Source organism: Macaca nemestrina, chromosome 7, assembly GCF_043159975.1.
Source record: "Macaca nemestrina isolate mMacNem1 chromosome 7, mMacNem.hap1, whole genome shotgun sequence".
Taxonomy (NCBI): domain Eukaryota; kingdom Metazoa; phylum Chordata; class Mammalia; order Primates; family Cercopithecidae; genus Macaca; species Macaca nemestrina.
The window spans coordinates 162,161,083-162,182,193 of record NC_092131.1 but is presented as its reverse complement, the minus strand read 5'-3'; the positions used below and the strand labels follow the sequence as shown (position 1 = coordinate 162,182,193).

At 39.6% G+C, this 21,111-nt stretch overlaps 1 protein-coding gene and 1 non-coding gene across 4 annotated transcripts in view; both read left to right on the top strand.

Moving 5' to 3' along the window:
• Positions 1-21,111, top strand: part of LOC105492461 (eukaryotic translation initiation factor 2 alpha kinase 4) — a 108,552-nt gene that overhangs the window by 18,743 nt on the left and 68,698 nt on the right. For all 3 annotated transcript variants that reach the window (XM_011759585.3, XM_011759596.2, XM_071067112.1), the window contains exons 5-9: positions 3,798-3,878; positions 5,520-5,668; positions 11,672-11,787; positions 15,560-15,717; positions 17,213-17,748. In XM_011759585.3, coding sequence (XP_011757887.2) covers positions 3,798-3,878; positions 5,520-5,668; positions 11,672-11,787; positions 15,560-15,717; positions 17,213-17,748 — 1,040 coding nt within the window. The remainder of the gene's footprint in view (positions 1-3,797; positions 3,879-5,519; positions 5,669-11,671; positions 11,788-15,559; positions 15,718-17,212; positions 17,749-21,111) is intronic.
• On the top strand, positions 289-390 carry LOC112428695 (small nucleolar RNA U13). Its single transcript, XR_011606356.1, has one exon. It is a non-coding gene; the product is annotated as a small nucleolar RNA U13 (small nucleolar RNA).

Sequence of the window (21,111 nt, the reverse complement as noted above, 5' to 3'; positions counted from 1 at the left end):
ACGTGGCAAAATCCTATCTCTACTAAAAATTAAAAAATGAGCTGGGCGTGGTGGCTCACACCTGTAATCCCAGCTACCCAGGAGGCTGGGGCACAAGAATTGCTTGAACTCGGGAGGTGGAGGTTGCAGTGAGCCAAGATCATTCCATTGCACTTCAGCCTGGGGGACAGCTAGACTCTGTCTTCAAAAAAAAAAAAAAGAAAAACATAGTGAATGGGTGTAATCTACTGTATGATAAGAATGCCACAAACCGTTTAGTTGCCATCAATAAAAAATGTACTTGTTTTGATCCTTCTGTAGTTGATAAGCTTGATGATTGGGTGTTCACACACAGGTGAGATACGCCACCCTTGAACCTTGTTAGGACATCAGCACATTACCCATCTGACATGAAAGCAAAAGAAAGAAAGAAAAGAATTTACTTGTTTTTAAAAAAAATCCAAATACTAGCATTATCCAGAAATATGTAACAGGTTTATCTATAATCATTATAAAGTTGAACTGCCGAAACTTGTTCACTGAAACGTTTTGATTTGCATTAATGCTTTACATCCCCCCATTTATATTAAAAATTCACACATGAATGAAAATAGAAAAACGGCCAATACGTGATTTCTGTCCCCTTTTTCCACTCACAATCGTATATGTAGGTACCTTTTGACCCCATGGGAAAAAAATATGTAACATTTAGAACTATTAGGAATAAGAAGATAATTTTTTTTTTGTTTTTTGGGGTGAGGGGAGAATGAAATTTCCCATCATAGTGGATTCTTTTTTTTTTTTTTTTTTTGAGACAGACTTTCACTCTTGTAGTCCCAGGCTGGAGTGCAGTGGTGTGACCTCAGCTCACTACAACCTCCACCTCCCAGATTCTCCTGTCTCAACCTCCCAAGTAGCTGGGATTACAGGCTTGAGCCACCATGCCCAATCCATTTTGGATTCTTAACCTCGCTCTCCACGTGTGCGTCATGCTAGCTGGTTATCTTTCAGCACAATTGTTACGTGTTTGGCATGGATAGATAGCACACGGATTGGTGTTTTCAAAAAGGCCAACCAGATAGGCCTCCCTTGCCTCCTGCAAAGCACCAATAGCTGCACTCTGGAAGCACAGATCTGTTTTAAAATCCTGAGCAATTTCTCTCACCAGATGCTGGAAGGGGAGTTTGTGAATCAATTCGGTGTACTTGTGGTAACGTCTAATTTCCCGGAATGCCACAGTATCAGGCCTGAAACGGTAGATTTCTTCACTCCTCCAGTAGAAGATGCAGTCTTGCAAGCGGCATTTTGTAGCCAGAGGCTTCAACCCGGGAGGCAGAGGTTGCAATGAGCCAGGTGCTTTACCACCTGTGGATTTGTGAGCAGTCTCCTTTGTATTATACAAGCCATAGTATAGAGACCTCCTTACTTACCCACTTCTCCTTCTGCTGGAGTTATAGATGGTGCAGCGGCAGCTGCAGACACAATTCTTAAGTGCATCTTAACTGCTTACCTATACTAGATTCTGTTTGTCAATGATCTGTTCAACTCATCTGTTTTTTCTTGAATCTCTACCACACTCTTTGAATTATTATATCTTTATAATGTTTTAATATCTGACAAATCAAGCCTACCCCCCCCATCCCTTCGTCTTCCATTGTTTTTGTTTCTCAGCCATTCTCACCCATTTATTCTTACAGAAGATCTACAGAATTGCTTTCCCAGAGTCAAAACAAAACAAACCTCCTGGGATTTCTATTGAGTTTTTAAAAACTTACATATTTATTTAGGAAGAATTGGTATCTTCACAGTATTTAGACTTCCCATCCAGGATTGTTTCTTTTTCCAACCAGTACTATTTGTTTTTGTTTTCTGCTTTTTTTTTTTTTTTTTTTTTTTTTTTTTTGAGACAGTGTCTTGCTCTGTCGCCCAGGCTGGAGTGCAGTGGCGCGATCTTGGCTCACTGCAGCTCAAGGGATCCTCCCGCCTAAGCTGCCTGCGTAGCTGGGACTACAGGTGTACTCCACTGCACCTACCTAATTTTAAAATTTTTTTGTAGAGACAAGATCTCCCTATGTTGCCAGGCTGGTCTTGAACTCCTGGGCTCAACCAATCCTCCGGCCTCGACCTCTCAAAGTGTTAGGATTACAGGCATGGGCCACCGTGCCCGCACCATTTGTATATCTATTTTTATCTTTTGGTGAGGCGTTCTAATTTTCTAGATAGTAGGGTCTCTTAAAGTTACTTTTAGCGTTTTGTTCTTAGGTTCTTATGCCTCTTTTTTCGTTTTATTTTGTTTCTGCTTCATTTTGTTTATCCTGTGCTTTACATTAACACTGTCTTTTTTAGGTGCCATTGATTTTGTTACTTATTTTCTATTTAAGTGTGTAGCCTAGTTATTGTTGGGAGTTTGTAGTTCTTTTTTTTTAATTATTTTTATTTTATTTTATTTTTATTTCTTGAGACAGAGTCTTGCTCTGCTGCCCAAACTGGAGTGCAGTGGTACGATACTGGCTCACTACAACCTCCACCTCTCAGGTTCAAGCGATTCTCCTGCATTAGCCTCCCGAGTAGCTGGGATTATAGGCACCCACCACCATGCCTGGCTAATTTTTGTATTTTTAGTAGAGATGGGGTTTTGCTATGTTGGCCAGGCTGGTCTCAAACTCCTGACCTTGTGATCAATCCACCTTGGCCTCCCAAAGTGATGGGATTACACGTGTGAGCCACCGCGCCCCGCTGGGAGTTTGTAGTTTTTATTATTGTCCTTGTTGTTAGGAAGGCTAATTTTTATTAGAAGATAGTGATTATTTAGCTAACAATTTTGTTTTCATCTACTGCTATAGCTACCTATAAGTTTGAGGTATGTTTTTACATGTTGTATTATTGCTATTATGGTTTTTGGTGAATCTCTTAATAGTTTTGATATTTATAATCTGAATTTTAGAAGAATAATACAAAATAGAGATCAAAACACCACTTTTAACATTGAGAAAGCTGGGCCGGGCGTGGTGGCTCAAGCCTGTAATCCCAGCACTTTGGGAGGCCGAGACGGGCGGATCACGAGGTCAGGAGATCGAGACCATCCTGGCTAACACGGTGAAACCCTGTCTCTACTAAAAAAATACAAAAAACTAGCCAGGTGAGGTGGTGGGCGCCTGTAGTCCCAGCTACTCGGGAGGCTGAGGCAGGAGAATGGCGTGAACCCGGGAGGCGAGGCTTGAAGTGAGCTGAGATCCGGCCACTGCACTCCAGCCTGGGCAACAGAGCCAGACTCCGTCTCAAAAAAAAAAAAAAAAAAAAAAAAAATTGAGAAAGCTGATTGGAAAATGCAGGTGATTAAAGAATGGCAGGTAGGTGTGGTACTTGGGCCATGGCCACCCCAGGTCCAGGCATTGAGGCTTGCTCAGCCCACCTTCACCAAGCTGACCTAGATCCCCATGGCAGAGAGCAGGCACAAGTGCTTGTTCTCTGCAGATAGACAGATATCAAACAGGAGGGGCTAAGACAAATGTGAGAAGAAGTGAGAAGCCAACAGTGTTGCTGTAGTGGAAGTCTCCTGCATGTGGAAACATGAAGAATGGGGAGTAAATGCCCCTCCCCACACATTCTCAAACCTGTTTAAATGGGAATGCCTATTGCATAAAAACTCTGATAAAACGGATAGAACTGCAGTTTGTACTAAGATGCTGTATTTTAAGATCTCTTAGGAAAAGAGGGTTTGAATTATTGAAAGTTAAAAGATTTTTCTGTAGTTCCATAATTTATATGTTGTATAGATTTCAGAGATTGCCTTTTGATGATGGTTTGATTTATTTCAGCAACGTGAAATCCTACATGAGATCCAGAGAAGGAAAGAAGAGATAAAAGAAGAGAAAAAAAGGAAAGAAATGGCTAAGCAGGTACCCTATCAACTCCATCATAATAAAATAATTTACATTTTGCAGAACAAAGTGTTTTTATTTCCACTGATGACATCTGTGTTACTGTCAGTAATACAAAATAAAATGAAGCACTAAAAATAAATAAATATTCACCATGTATTTCAGACTCCCCAAATAGGTGGCAAAATTTAGAGTTTTATGTTGTCAGTAGATGATTTAGACTTACATAATTACTATAATTTATCAAATGAGGGAAGGAAGAGATTGCGGCTTTAATAATTAACTTGGACTAAAATTGTTTCTTTTTGAGACAGAGTCTCGTTCTGTTACCCAGGCTGGAGTGCAGTGGCACGATCTCAGCCCACTGTAACCTCCACCTCCCAGGTTCAAGCAATTCTTGTGCCTCAGCCTTCCGAGTATTTGAGATTATAGGTGTGTGCCACTACGCCTGGCTAATTTTTGTATTTTTTAGCAGAGATGGGGTTTCGCCATGTTGGCCAGGCTGGTCCTTAACTCCTGGCCTCAAGTGATCCACCCACCACCACGGCCTCCCAAAGTGTTGGGATTACAGGTGTGCGCCACCGCACCCGACCAAGAATTCTTAATACCTGGAAAATAAAATGATTTGTTGATACTGAAGAGGGAATAGAAACCATATGGAGCTGCCTGAAATTTCATTCAGTGATGAAAAAGAGTTATTCAACAGAGCAGATTTAAAAGGCAGTGGTGAAAAAGGATAGAGTACTTTTTCCTTTATTTTTCCTGAGTCTAGCTCAAGCAAAAAACCAGTCAGACATGTTTGGAGAAATTCAGATAAAATGTTACTCATTCTCTTTTACATAATTATAGCATTAAACTTAAGGGGCACGATGTGGTAGCAGGAAGCAGGAAGCTGAAGCACAAGCAAGCTTCCCCTGGTTTAAAGCTTCAGCTTTTCTACTGCCTTGCTCTGTGACCTTGGCAAGGTGACATTCTCTGTGACTCACTTTACTTGTCCCTTAAAATGGGACTGATAATGCCTTTCTTTCTGTCTTGTATAATCACTTCCACAGACAAGTGTACTGCCCTATGTGAAACTAAACCTGCGTAGAAACGTAAGATGAGATCCCCGTTTCCACCAGTGCTCCTGTCTTGCGCCTGATCTGCCTTCCTGTCAGCCACTCTCTACCTTCTCTTTGATTCCCCCTTCTTCTGTTCATCTCCTATTACTCTTCTCCCTAACTTTTTACACTATTGCAAGATTCTAAGCATTTTCATTTATAAAATTTACATTTTCTTGAAACCAAAACCTGGACTTCAGTTTTTGAGCCAGTACATTTTTAGGCATTAACGTTTTTTTAATTTTATTTTTTAATGACAAATAATAGTTGTATGTATTCATGGGGTATATAGTGACGTTTTGATACATGTTATGTATAGTGATCAGATCAGGGTAATTAGCACATCCATCATTGCAAACATTTATCATTTCTTTGTGTTGGAAACATTCAATGTCCTCCTTCTAGCTATTTTAAACTATTAAAAGTTGAGTTCAATTTTATTTCACTTGTAAACATTCAGCTTAAAATTTGCATTCTATGCTGAATTAATAATTATGTACCATGATTGTCTTCCATTTGTGACTTACATCTAAAGTAGGTTTTACTTTTCTTGTTCTAGGAACGTTTGGAAATTGCTAGTTTGTCAAACCAAGATCATACCTCTAAGAAGGACCCAGGAGGACACAGAACGGCTGCCGTTCTACATGGAGGCTCTCCTGACTTTGTAGGAAATGGTAAACATCGGGCAAATTCCTCAGGAAGGTCTAGGTAAGTCCCTGGGATTTCTGATCTGGGAGAATGAAAGATGTAGAAGGATTTCATTACATTAAAGATGTAGTGAAATTTGATGGAAATTTAAGGCGATAGTCTTAATAACTTTTTTTAAACCTTATATATCTTAATATATTAGCAATATATTGAGTATATTTTTAGCAATATGAAACAAAATTGCATTTAACACTTTCCAAGTATCTATCATGAATCTAGTTTTGTTGCTCATTCCCTTTTTTTTTTTTGAGATGGTGTCTCACTCTGTCACCCAGGCTGGAGTGCAATGGCGTGGTCTCAGCTCACTGCAACCTCTGCCTTCTGGGTTCAAGCGATTCTCCTGCCTCAGCCTCCCAAGTAGCTGGGACTACAGACACGTGCCACCACACCCGGCTAATTTTTGTATTTTTAGTAGAGTCAGGGTTTCACTATGTTGGCCAGGCTGGTCTTGAACTCCTGACCTCGTGATCCACCCGCCTCGGCCTCCCAAAGTGCTGGGATTACAGGAATGAGCCACTGCACCCAGCCTCATTCCCCTTTATAACAGCCTATAACCATCACAAACTTGCCTTAGTACGATTTGATTTAACATTTAATAACTTAAATTCAGTAAGTGATTTTAAAAATTTTCTTCCATTTGAATCATCATCATCCAGTGTTTCAGTCTACAACGCATTAGGTCCCACCACAGATGTAAGGAGTGCCTGAAAATGAGCACAGGTGGGACATCTGTTACGTGAGAGCAGGAACCCCAGTTGGTTACCAGGGGTCCCCTCCCTAGTACTGAGGTGGGCTCCTGGGCTGTTCCCTGTCACCACTGGTCACTTAAAATATACTACTTGTTCTATATCTTTTTCACTGAAGAATTGTGACTTTGCTCTCTATTTGCTGTGGCCCCTGTAGACCAGAAAGGAATTTTAGTGCAGAAACCGTTTATGAGTGGGGTGGGTTACTAAATAGTGTGGGGACTTCAGCCTTCATTGTATGTTTAAATTATCTCTTGTGAGACTCTGAGCAGAACTTAAAATCATCACTTTGCTTCTATGAAAAGAAACATTTTAGGCACCAAACAAGATTTATATAAACTTCTGTATGGTTTGTTTATTAGAAGGAACCATTTTAGTTCTTTCCCTAATTATCTACTATTAAAAAAACAGTTCAGAAATCATTTTGACACTAATGTTTACCTACTATTAGGGTTAACTAAAGTTTTTAAAAATACTGTTTCTGGTAACCATTCCTTTTTAAGATTATAACTCCTTCCCAATTTAAATTATTTTTGAATCTGGGCATCCAATAAGCAACAGAGTTTGAAGTTGTCAGAGAATTTCACTAGGAAATATCTAACAAATTTTTATTGTATTAGAACCCTTGAATTAAATCAATGATATAAATAAGTCTTTTCAGATACATGGAAAACGATTGTTTTAAGTTTAAACATTTCTATTTTTGTGGCTGACTATAAACAGTGAATCCAAGGTTAGGCTTGTTTTTGAGATCAAAGATAGCCTGCTGGGCATGGTGGCTCATATGTGTGATCCCAGCACTTTGGGAGGCTGGGGTTGGAGGATCACTTGAGCCCAGGAGTTCAAGACCAGCCTGGGCAACAAAGCTCCTTCCCATCTCAGAGCCTCTGCTGACCCCTCTGCCGGGGCTACTCTCCCTCTGGCATTTTGCTTGGTGAGCTCCTTCTCATTCAGTTCTCCCCTCAAATGCGACCTTCTCAGGGATGCCTTCCTGAGCCCCCCTCTACCCTATTTCCCTACTTTGTCCCTTGCTCTCCAATTCTCTGTTTTATTTTTTACATAACACTTAGCACTTGCTGAAATTGTTATTCACTTGTTTGTTTTGGAATGTGAGGTCTGTGAGAGCAAAGCCCTTGTCTGTGTTTTCCTCAAAGCCTGTAACAGTGCCTGGAAGACACGTGGTAGATGCCTGGTAAACATCTGATGCAGGGAGGGAGTAAGGAAGGGAAGACGACACAGGGAAAGTGGTACACTGTGTTTCTGGTGTTTGTAGAGTCTACAGCCTCTTTAACCAGGGCAATTTTGCTTCTCTTGACCTGTGGGGCATGTGAAAAACCAGTGAGGTTTTATTTAACAAAAGATTTTCACTGCTGAAAAGAAGAGAAAGAGAGAAAAGAAAACCACTCACTATTCTAGTGGAAAGAACGTAAAGGCCTGATACTCAAAGGCTTTTCACTGATGAGTCTTTGCCTTTGTTGAAGAACTTTATTTTCTATCCTTCAAGCCTTCTTTTCCCACCTTGAAGGATTCACTTTTTCGAATATTAAGGTAAAAATCAAAAAACATAAAATTAGCCATTTCAATGTGTACAGTTCAGTGTGAGGGTATATTTGTGAAGTGCAGACTTAGTCCCCCTAACCCCCTGCCTTGCTTCCGGGATGTTGCTCCTGAGAAGTGGGCAATTTGAATTTTGTAGGAGAAGCAAAACTAAAAACCAAAAAACCTCTATAAAATAGCTCATGGTAGAAAATTGCCTTCACATATTCGGACTTGCTGTCTTTGCCAATTACCGTAGTGTAGCCCAGAATCTAGAATATATCACCTATTTATATCCACCATCAACAGGATTAGGTTATCTAGTTTGTTTTCGCTATCCTAAAGCCAGGTGTGGCAACTGCTGGCTCCTCATCCTTACAGAGAAGAGATCATTAAGGGCATAAGACATGGGATTGTCTCCGCTCTCCGCAAAAAACTGGGGAACCATCGAAGTATAAAGATGTAGGGGAGAGGGGATCCTCGATATGTCTCTCCAGACATGGTCCTCTGTTGTTCACTTTCTCTGGTTGGTTCCATGGAGGCATAGACTGGTTTACCTCAAATTAAACAATACCAGGAATTCTTACTAACGTTGTCTCTACAAAGTGGCTCTGAGTTTCAAATTAAGGGACCTAGAGCTAGCATTTTCTGTGGCATCTTGGTGAGTTAGGCAGGAAGGTGAGACTATCCCTGCCGCTGTGTCTCAGATGAGATCCTCTTTCTCCATCCTGCCCCTTCATCTACACATTGATCATATTGGTAGAGCAATCTTTTGAATGGTAGCCCAATTCTCAAGTCCCCACTTGAAAAATTGCCATCTCTCTTCTTGCCACTTGGTTTAAAAAAAAAAAAAAGATTATCCTTTTTTCTTTTTTCAGGTATCAAGTTCCTAGCTGCCTAATTTAGTCATCTAAAATTGTATTATGTTTAATTCTCTGTTCTTTTTAAAGACCTAGATTAATACTATTTGGTAATTTTATTTGAAACACCCTTCATCTATATAGGTTGGGAACTGCCACAGTTACTTGGCAAAACTGATAACATGGGTGATATCTCTAATATTATATTGCAAACCTCATGAACATCCATAGTCTAGAATAGATCGTTGCTGATGAGACCAGAGTCATAACTTCTGAACACCATTTGTTTGCATTGGAATGGCTGTTTCTGCTGGAGTACAGAAGCTGTTTTACTTAGGAATGGATTCAAATCCGAAAGGTTGTTCCAAACCCAGTTCTTGATGAGTCCCGAGTAGACAGTATAAGCATCCAATATATATGAATCTTTTTGGCGAAAACAATAGACATTGATGACATTGCACTTGTCTCTTTATTCCTTCTTTTCAAACTCTGTGATTTAGCTTTTTATCCTTCAGAATTGTTTCTGCTACAAACTATGCCATGCAGCATGTACCACATTTGTCCTTTTCTTACTTTCACTTTTAAGATTATGTCTACTTTTCCTTCAGTACTAATTATTCCTTAATCTTACAGCCATCAACACTCATTGTGTTTGTGCTTGAGTCATAATAGGATGATTCACATTCTAAAACACCTTAAAACCAAGCATTTACACATTGTAAACTAAAGAACAGAAAGATGGCCTAGACTAAAATGACCATTAGCACCATCTGCTGAGGAGGCCAGAGCTGATGCAGAGATGCTTCTGCATAATTTATGTTACTAAGTCTGGCATGTAATTTTGAACCTTTCCTTTTATCCTTTTCTTCATAAATCTCAGTGTGTTCCTAGTTGCACATGTAACTTTAGAAGTAGAAATTTGAACAGAACTACAACGTATTTGTTATTTTTTGATGTTTAGAATATGCAGACATGGGTCAGGCGCAGTGGCTCACACCTGTAATCCCAGCACTTTGGGAGGCTGAGGCAGGCGGATCACGAGGTCAGGAGATTGAGACCATCCTGGCTAACACGGTGAAACCCCGTCTCTAGTAAAAATACAAAAAAATTAGCCGGGCGTGGTGGCGGGCGCCTATAGTCCCAGCTACTCAGGAGGCTGAGGCAGAAGAATGGTGTGAACCCGGGAAGTGGAGCTTGCAGTGAGCCAAGATCGCACCACTGCACTCCAGCCTGGGTGACAGAGTGAGACTCCATCTCAAAAAAAAAAAAAAAAAGAATATGTGGACATATGTGTGGTGTAAGATATCTGTATCATAATACATAATCTTGTCACCAGTGTGGGAGGGTTTTGAGGAAAGAGAGGATGTGTAGGATTGGAAGCAGAAAGACCAGATAATAACAGAGTATTGCATGTGTCCAGGAGAAAGTTGGAGATGAACTAAACAGGGCAGGAGAAACAGAGAGGAGAGGGTCATACTTGAAGACCAATTCGATGCAGATCTAGGAGCCCACGGAGACTCACAGGTGACCTGTGAGACAGAATGGATGATTATGCCTCTAACCAAAATTAGAGAGCCAGGAAAATCAGGTTTAGAGCGAGTGGAGGGAGGTGGCAGTTTTATTGACATTGCAATGGTGTGAAGGGTAAATAGTGCAGAAGTGGAGACAGCAAGTGCAGGAGTGTGACTATGAGGGGTGACGGGGTGGGTGGTGCCGGGTTGACAGAGGGGAATGTGTGGATCAGAGAGATTTATAGGCTGGGGGGAGGGAGCCCAGAGAGAGGGGCTGATTGAACATACAGGAGAAATGGACTAACTAATAGACTAAGATCCCAGAGGAGACCTCTGTAGGGGATGGAACTGAGGACAGGAGTAGCCATCCTTCCTCAAAGTCACTCACAAAGAATGAATAGTGCCAATGCCAAGTAACTTTATAGGTGGAACAATAGAAATTGTGGACTGCATTCCTCATTGCATCATGTAATCAGTGAAAGTAAAAGTCAAAATCATGCTGAGAATGAGAGGGTGATCTCTCTAGAGAGCCGTCCATGCACTTCATCAAAGTGTTTCTGGTAAGTGTTCAATCCTGACCATCAAGAGGTATCTCCCTTACCTCTTCCCTGCACCCTCTCCCCTAATTTATTATTTTTGCATTATGATCTAGTTTCTTAGCTATTGCTCCCCACCAGAAAAAAAGTACAAAAACAGAAAGAGAGGAGAGGTTGGGTTTTAAGTGTTTCGGAGAAGTCATGGAAGGGAATGATGGCAATATCTACCAAAGACAAGCAAGAGAAGGAATGTGCACTCAATGACTGGAGGCCCAGTTGGAAACCAGGAATTTGTGGCAGCTCCAACCCCCTCTGTTCTGCAGCTTTCTCCAGATGTGCATGTGCATGGGAATGAAGCAATGTGGGATACATGTGGAATTGATCTAAATCACTGCTGACCAGTAGAACTTTTTCTGATAATGGAAATGATCTGTATCTGTGCTGTCCAATATAGTAGCCACTAGCCATGTATGGCTATTGAGTACTTAAATGTGGCTACTGCACTTGAACTGAATTTTCAGTTTTATTTTAGTAGCCACGGCGTTGGGCAGCACAGACCTGGAGTTAAGGGTTTGTGGTTTTCATGTGGAGAAGATGACGATGGGAAGTGGGGAAACGAATGCCTTTTTCATTAGCACCTCCTACTCAATTCCCAGTAGAAACAGATGTTAGACTGTGAGTGGGCTGATAAACAGTAACAACAAACAGGAGAAAACGGGGGGGCATTCTTGCCTATGTTAATCTATAACATTCCTATGTTCATCTTAAAGAAAAAAATGATTGTTCAAACGTATTGTTCGAATTTGTTTTTAAGGCGAGAACGACAGTATTCGGTATGTAATAGTGAAGATTCTCCTGGCTCTTGTGAAGTTCTGTATTTCAATATGGGGAGTCCTGATCAGCTCATGGTACACAAAGGGAAATGTATTGGTAAGTAAACTAACAAAATCTATTTATATTATTGTAATGGCAAAAGTTAATCACGAAGGAATGGGATAGATTAGACACTATGGCATTCAGACCAGTGCAGTCCGAGGAAGACCATCAAACTGGTAGTCATTCTGGCTCCCATCCTTAATGACTGGAATGAGAAGTCACTCAGGTTTCCCCTCATGTCAGATGGAAATAAAAACCTGTGTTTTTGGCTGGGTGCAGTGGCTCACGCCCATAATCCCAATACTTTGAGGGGCCGAGGTGGGAGGATTGCTTGAGCCCAGGAGTTCAAAGCTGCAGTGAGCCATGATCAAGCCACTGCACTCCAGTGTGAGTGACAGAATGAGACCCTGTCTCAATAAAATAAAATGAAATTTAAAAACCCGTGCTCTTGGAAATATTATTAAAGTAAAGATAATTTTAAATCTGTCATTATAATTATCAAAGCTTATTGAAACAAAAACCTAATTAAAATGTTAGTAAGAATTTTGCATCATATACATCTAATGCTAATAAAATATGTGTAACAAAATGCATTCTAATGCCTATTACCTTTTTTGTTGTTGAGACAGGGTCTTGCTCCATCACCTAGGCTGGAGTGGTACAGTGGCACAATCATAGCTCACTGTAACCTCAAACTCCTAGGTTCACTCAATACTCCTGCCTCAGCCTCCTTAGTAGCTAGGACTACAGTAACGCCTGTGGTCTTTATTGACCAGATCTCATTTTCTTAAGTGGATATCCATCCATTTGGCTGTTTCCTGCCTGGCATGTTATACCTGACCAGGAAGACCACCTTATTTTCTATATGCCTTATTTAGAAGTTTTGTCTACTCATGGCTATTTGGAATGAAGCTGGTTCAGCAAATCAGATTTTGAATTGCTCATACTAAAGTCAAGTTTTTGATGTCTCTTCCTTTGCCCTAAATGTACGTCATCTTTACCTAGCCTTACAGATAAAACCAGTAATTGGTATAGAAATCTTTGTACATGGTGAATTTGTCAATTAACTTTAATTTTCAATCCCGTGAATATTTTTGCCCGAGGTAACAGGTAGCCAAATTACGTGAATTGAGTTTCTTTTGGCATCTTTTCCCCTTCCTCTTTAAGGAGATACAAATAAGCAAAAGAGTTGCCAGGGAGGAGGCAGCAGGTGGAGGGAGAAGAAACCAAACTTCTCAATAATCTATGAGCTGGATACTTAGCCTTGGCAGACAAACAGCAGCCTGGATAGTAGAGGATCCTGCACATACACAGAGCAGCCGTATTTAGACAAAGGAATCGTTGGGCGGGTTCGAGACCTTGGTAGTGGTGGTTGGCTTTGGACCTGAGACTGTCCTTGACTCAGACATTTCAGATTCACGAAGTGACAACATAGAACTCACTACTTCCAATAACCTGGGGAAATCAAGAAGGCAAATTAATACAATTCTTCTTACCTTAACTTGGTCTCTTATTCTCACTGGTACTCATTAGACAGATTCACCATAGCTAATACCCTTATTAGGAGGCACATTTTCAGTTGGAGAATTTTTAATAAAATCACCAAGTAAATTATTTATTTTGTTTTCTCACAGTGGGTCTGATTTTTTTAATATGCCCTGTCTATGAATTGTTTCCATAAAAGATTACTAATTTTTTATTTTCGGTGAAGTATTTTTATAAAAAACAGTATTTGTTTTTCATTTTAAAGTTGTTAGAACTAGAGAGAAGAGAGCACTTACTTATAGATATGGCTACAGCACTATAGAGACTGTCTGCATGAACCATCATTGTGGGCATATCCCAGAGTTTGAGTTAGAGTTCTCTTGATAATGTATTTTCCCTTATCCTCATCACAGTATATTCTTTTGTCCCTTTTATAATCCCTATCGTGAAAAACTGACAAGAAGAGGCTGGCAATACTAAAATTATAATTTTTTAAACCCCAGCAACTATGAAATGCCTGCCTTGTCCCAATTAGGGAAACAAATATTGCAAAACACTGTACTGCATAATATACAAATTTAATTAGGCTTTATGTAAATAACTTCATACTCCATCCCATAAATATTTAATGCCTTGTGTTTCTAGTAGACTGCTTAGATCCCACATTTCTTAGGTTGCTTCCTTTGGTTGACAAATTTTTAAACAGCAGGATTTTTCCCCTTAGGCAAAGACTGTCAGGAGTTATTTATGACTAACATAATAGATCATTTTAATTAAAATCTCCAAATTATCAGTATTCCCATGAAGTAAAAACTGCTTCTCAGGTAAGAAGTCAAAGTGAGCTAGTTCAGCCATATTTTTCCAAAGTATTTTTGCTGAGTCATCTTTATCATATATACACAGGTTACTTCACTTTTGATTATTCAAATAGAAAAGATAAGTATCAAGGTCTCTTTAAAAATTTGTTTTCATTATGAAGATAGTATAGCATCATGGAAAACTATTACTTATATAAGAGAAAAAGGCAGAATACCATGTATCAGGGGTTATCAGCTGGGGGCAATTTTGTAGCCTGGGGGACATTTGGTGATGTCTGCACACGTTTTTGATGGCTAACACTGGGGCCAGGGTGCTATTGGCATCTAGTGGGTAGATACCAGGATTGCTACTAAAATCCTACAGTGCACAAAACAGCTGCCTACAACAAAGATTACCTGGTCCAAAATGTCATAGTGTCAAGGTGCTACATATGTGCTATGATATGGTAAATTATGGGGTAAAGGAGAATAGAGGGAACTAAAAGAAAAATAAAACAAATGGTAATTTTTTTTCTCCTTTTCCAGTTTTTTAGAATTTTCTATTATTGTTTTAATGAAAATGGAGATTTTTATAAGAAAATTTTTGGTGTTACAGAATTTAGCTCTCCCTGTGTGAGAACCATATGACTATCACTAAATAAATGTGTCTCATTTTCTAGCTTCAAATCTAAACTGACATCTCTTGTTCTTTCCTTCCAAAGCATTGACCAGTTTGTATTTACTGAGCATATTCAAATTTTGCATTTAGAAAGTCATAGATGTATTCAGATTTTCAAATTACTGTTTTACTGCGCACACTAATCTACGTTAATCTCAATGACTTGTTCTCTATTTTCATATTCTTTCTGTCATTTTAGTTGGTATTTAGCTATATGAGGGTACACCAGTAGACACAGTCAGCAAAGGTAAACTCGTTATGAAAATAACATTGTGCATAATGGCTAGTAGTATAAAACACTGGTCTCTTTTGTTTTTGAGACAGAGTCTTGCTCTTGTCGCCCAGGCTGCAGTGCAATGGTGTGATCGAGGCTCACTACAACCTCCACCTCCCAGGTTCAAGTGATTCTCGTGCTTGAGCCTCCCAAGTAGCTGAGACTCCAGGTGCCTGCCACCAAACCTGGCTAACGTTTTTGTATTTTTAGTAGCGAGGGGGTTTCACCATGTTGTCCAGGCTGGTCTCGAACTCCTGACCTCAGGTGATCCATCTGCCTTGGCCTTCCAAAATGCTGGGATTACAGGTGTGAGCCACTGCACCTGGCCAAACATTGATTCTTTATTTGTCTGATACTAAGATCTCATTGTTGATTCTTGCCCCTTATAAAAAATTATTTTAGGACTCAGGGTATATTGCTAAAATATCAAAAACTGTTTACAAAAGAACATTATTACATAAAGTCATATTTTCCATAGTTAGCACATGGTATCCATTGTTGAACTAAAGAATGTGTATTACCCCCTCCCTTCTTTCCCCCCACAGAAAACGTATCAATGGAATTTAATTATACTTTCTGTTTAATGTGCAGGCGGTGATGAACAACTTGGGAAATTAGTCTACAATGCTTTGGAAACAGCCACTGGCGGCTTTGTCTTGTTGTATGAGTGGGTCCTTCAGTGGCAGAAAAAAATGGGTCCATTCCTTACCAGTCAAGAAAAAGAGAAGATTGATAAGTGCAAAAAGCAGGTAAGCATTCAAGGTGGCTGACTGAGCAAAAGGCCTATTCTCAGGCTTTAGGAGATGACAGAACAAAATAGCCCTGCGTTTGATTGTCCTGCAAAGATGATCCAGAGCAGTATGAGAACTGTTTGACCAGAGAACACCGTGAAGGACCAGTACCTCTTTGCCCCTTGCTTCTGGTTTCAGAACTTTCACAACATGGTCAAAGCACTTCTAGCTGCCTTCTTAACCTCCTTTCTCAGCCCTTAGTATGGCATTAACAGTCATCTTTCCAACTGGGACTAAATACTAGTTAAAAATTGGGGTTTTTTGCAATTCTTCTTTTCCCTACTCTTGAAATACTGCTTCAGGGCTGGGTGTGGTGACTCATACCTGTAATCCCAGCACTTTGGGAGGCCGAGGTAGGAGGACTACTTGAGCCCAGGAGTTTGAGACCAGCCTGGGCAACATGGTGAAACTCTGTCTCTACAAAAAATTTAAAAATTAGTGGGCATGGTGGCACATACTTGTGGTCCCAGCTACTTGGGAGGCTGAGGTGGGATAATTGCTTGAGCCCAGGAGGTTGAGACTGCAGTGAGCTATGTTCATGCTACTGCACCGCAACCTGGGTGACAGAGCAAGACCCTGTCTCCAAAAAAAAGAAAAGTACTGCTTCAAAACTGAATTTTGGGGGACTGGAGGATTTTTAAGTTAATTTATAAATTAATGATTTATAACCAAGCATAAGGAGAACATTCACTATTGCATATTATAGTATTACATAATAACAAGGTTTACAAAAATCGTAGATAAGCATGGTGTTCAGAAATGTGTGTGTATTTAAGTATAGAAAGAAAACCGAAAGTAAATGTGACAAAATCTTGAGTTATCTTTGTGTGGTGACCGGATAGATAACATGGGGGTATTTTCTATCAAACTAATTTTTTAAATGTTGACAGTGATCTTTATTAAATCAGAAAAGATTTTTTTTTTTTTTCTATCTTCAACCTTAACTCCTCTTTGCCATGTGAGGTTCTGAGGATTAGGATGTGGACATCTTTGAGGAGCCATTATTCTGCTGCTCAAATTGTATACTGTATTTTTAAAAACCCAAATACAAAGCTAATCAGAAAAGGTTATTTTTAAATTAAAGTTTGTTTTTTTCTGGTGGCCATACCTCAAACGAATTTTATTTTAAAAACTGTTCACTAATTCCATAGTATATGCATAGTAGGTTTTGAGATTAGAGAAGTTGAGAATTAACTAAATTTTTTCCATCTTTATGAACTATTAGGTTGACCATATGGTTTGGGGAGAATTCAGTTCAGGGCATATTCTCCTCTCATTTGAAAGTGTATTTTCTATCAAATACTTCATTTTTGTTTTTGGTTTTTTGTTTTTGTTTTTGGTTTTGGTTTTTTTTGCCTCCCTTGTGTGATCAAATACTTCACTTTTGAAATGAAACCCAAGTTAATGTTGATTGGCCCAATATTATTCTTTTTTTTTTTTTTTAACTTATCAGATTCAAGGAACAGAAACAGAATTCAACTCACTGGTGAAATTGAGCCATCCAAATGTAGTACGCTACCTTGCAATGAATCTCAAAGAGCAAGACGACTCCATCGTGGTGGACATTTTAGTGGAGCACATTAGTGGGGTCTCTCTTGCTGCACACCTGAGCCACTCAGGCGCCATCCCTGTGCATCAGCTTCGCAGGTACACAGCTCAGCTCCTGTCAGGCCTTGATTATCTGCACAGCAATTCTGTGGTGCATAAGGTCCTGAGTGCATCTAATGTCTTGGTGGATGCAGAAGGCACCGTCAAGATTACGGACTATAGCATTTCTAAGCGCCTCGCAGACATTTGCAAGGAGGATGTGTTTGAGCAAACCCGAGTTCGTTTTAGTGACAATGCTCTGCCTTATAAAACGGGGAAGAAAGGAGATGTTTGGCGTCTTGGCCTCCTGCTGCTGTCCCTCAGCCAAGGACAAGAATGTGGAGAGTACCCTGTGACCATCCCTAGTGACTTACCAGCTGACTTTCAAGATTTTCTAAAGAAGTGAGTATCACTGAGATTCTCTCTAATAGCACTTTAACTCCTGTACTTTTGATTGTGCTGGAGTGTGCCAGACATCTAAGTGATATGGAAGCTGAAAAGTGAGGAACAGGACTTCATTCTTTGCTCTTCCAGTCCTGTCCTAGTCTTATATGTTCTGCTTTCTCACGTAGGTTTGTGATTCTCTTAACTACCACATTCTCTGAAATTCACTTGGAATTCACACTTGATTTTCAAACTCCTTTTGGGGGACTGCTGGTATACTCTTGGAAGTCAATAGAGATTGTTACGGTGAGAAATGCCCTAGGTGTTCCAAATACTGACCTTTGCTCTGGTTCCTAAAGGGTCAAAGACGAGGCTTCTTACTTCAGTAATAGCTTTGGGAGTGAGATTCTGCCCCTTGTGCTTCTTAACCATTCTTCATTGGCTGTCTCATTCAACTAAGTTGTAGAATCCAAATAAATTACTTACTCTAGCTAGAGAATTTTCAATACCTGTAAATCACAGGTGCATGTTTAATTACAAAGCCAAGTTTTATCCTGTTTGGGAGAACGTTTCTTGAGATGTTTCCTCAGGCCTAACATGTTTGTCCAGGTCCTTCACTTAAGTGTTTTCGAATTTAGTGCTGCCTCTGTTTTCAGTCCAAGCCACAGCTAAGTTCTCTCAGTTTCTGTTAATTGGGAGGTAACATCCCTTCAGTCTGGATTTTTCCAGATGCTCCTCTTGTCCAGCTGTCCTGCAGGAGTTGACCTGGGCTGGTTTCTTCCATTTCTGATGCTCTTTGTTTTTTACCTTCTTTTTCCCAATCATTTGCTTTTATTCACTTCTTCCATTTGCAACATTTATTTTACCCTTCACATTTCTTTCCTATTCCATCTATCCCAGTAGCCAGTTGGCCTGGGTTACACTGTTATGCCCTGTCACTGATGATCTTACCATTATAGATGTGAAAGTAGCTGCATTTGTGTTTGAATGAGATTGTTTTTGTGTAAAGTGAATATGAGATATGTATATATATACACACACACATACACAGTTGTGGAAAGGGGCCAACTTTGATTCTTTGTGTTGGTTTTGCTCCTGAAAGTGTATGAAAATATTAAGATTTCTAAAGAAATCTTTTATGGTATCTTTTTAATGCAATGGAACTTTAAAAGTATTTATTTAAATGCACCCTAACAATGAGGTTGGCTAAAATGACAAATATGATGATAGAATCACAGATGGAAAGTTTCGTTTCCATCTTCAAAATGTCACCTTTAGTATTCTGCCTTCTTCATTGATGAAGAGTAATTTAGTCAAGGTTAGCAATAGCGTTATGTATTGTTATAAACAGCACTGGGAGGTTTAAGTAGAAGTACCTTTCCTTTCCTGTTTAGTAGCAAAATGAATGGGCTCGGTAGCTAAAACTTTCCTAGTTTTCTTCTTAAATAGCTCTATGCTCTGTCAATTTCAAACTTGAGATCACATAATTTCTTTTTTTTTTTTTTTTTGAGATAGAGTCTTGCTGTGTCACCCAGGCTGGAGTGCAGTGGTACAATCTTAGCTCACTGCAAGCTCCGCCTCCCAGGTTCACGCCATTCTCCTGCCTCAGCCTCCCAAGTAGCTGGGACTACAGGTGCCCACCACCATGCCCGACTAATTTTTTGTATTTTTAGTAGAGACAGGGTTTCACCGTGTTAGCCAGGATGGTCTCGATCTCCTGACCTTGTGATCCACCCGCCTTGGCCTTGCAAAGTGCTGGGATTACAGGCGTGAGCCACAGCTCATGGCCTTCTTATTCTTTTAACAAGATTTTTCTTTAGAATATTTTGTATACTCCTCTCCCTGGAGTGGTTTGATAGACTGTGGTTGGTTAAGGAGCTGCCAAGAACTGTTTTAGGAACTTTGCTGTCCAGCCCTAGTTAACAAAAGAAAAACACCATTCACAAAGAATGAAAACAGCAACCTTCCATTTGTAGTTATATTTTTACATATTGTTGAACACCCTTTGGAGAAAGATTTTGTTTCAAATCAGCCTCTGTGATGGGTAAGACTCTGGAGTCAAAACATCTGGGTTCAGGTCCCACCTCTATGCCCTACTGGCTGAGTGACTTAACCCCCTGCCCTGCGTTTCCTCCTCTGTGAAACTGGGATAATAGCACTGTCCACCTCATGAGGTGGTTGTGAGGATTAAATTAGTTAACACCCATAAAGTTTCTGGCACTTGGCCCAGACTGAGTCAGTGCTGGTTTTCATCACCATCCTCAGTAGTGAGAACTATGAAGAAATGTGGATGCTGCCAGGCGTTTTACCCCTTTCTGTTCAAAGCTGAACCTTTTCTATATACGGCTACCCTGTTGCCAAAATTATTGGTTCAGAGAAGTTCATTTTTAAAGTGAGATCTTGGTGGCTATAAATCTCTTAAAAATACTGTGCATTCTAGGTAGGCGTTAACATTTTTCTGATCCAGATTTTCTCTCAAGTTAATAGCATTTATGTCACAGTTGAGTTACAGTTGATAATGCACTTCAGAAACCCAACAGGGCATATATAGGGATGCTCATTGCAACATTTTGTGAAAATGTGAAAAATTGGAAATAATCTCAACAGTAGGAGAATGTGTAAATAAATTCTGGTAGGTCCACGCCTATACAGAAGTTTAAAAAAAATCTTTAAGTACTGGCTTAGAAAGAACTCCAAGACAAATGGTGGAATGAAAAAAGCAAGTTGAAGAATAATATATACAAGATGATATTGCTTTAAAAAATCAAAAAACAATACTATTTTGTTTGGATCATTGTATGTTTATGTGTGTAAATGCATAGAAAAATCTCTACAATGATACACACTAAGTGGAAGAAAGAATTGGAAGGGGAGGCTGGTCAAAGGCTTTATCGTTATCAGTAATGCTTTAATATTTGCAAGGAGAAGGTATTTATGTTTGAATGATATAATTAAAAATTAATTTTAAATTTAAAGGAAATACAGTATCTTATACAAATGGTTTTATTAGAATTTTTTTTGCCTGTTCAAGCTATGAAATTAGGAGTACTTTGCTTTTTACTGCTGCAACATAAAAAAAAGTTACCATTTATGATAGTTGCTGTCACCACTTTATATGTACGGATTTTTAAGTCCAGAACTCACAATGACAGTTGATTCTTTTAAGTATATTGTTTATAATTATAGGTGAAGTGCTGCCAAGTCAAGTACTACTTGTGCCGTTGTAATGAAAGTAGCCTGGCATGGTGGTTCATACCTGTAATCCCAGCATTGCAGGAGGCCTAGGTGAGAGGATCTCTTGAGCCCAAGAGTTCAAGACCTGCCTGGGCAACATAGTAAGACCTCATCTCTACTAAAAATAAAAAAAAAAAATTGTTAAGT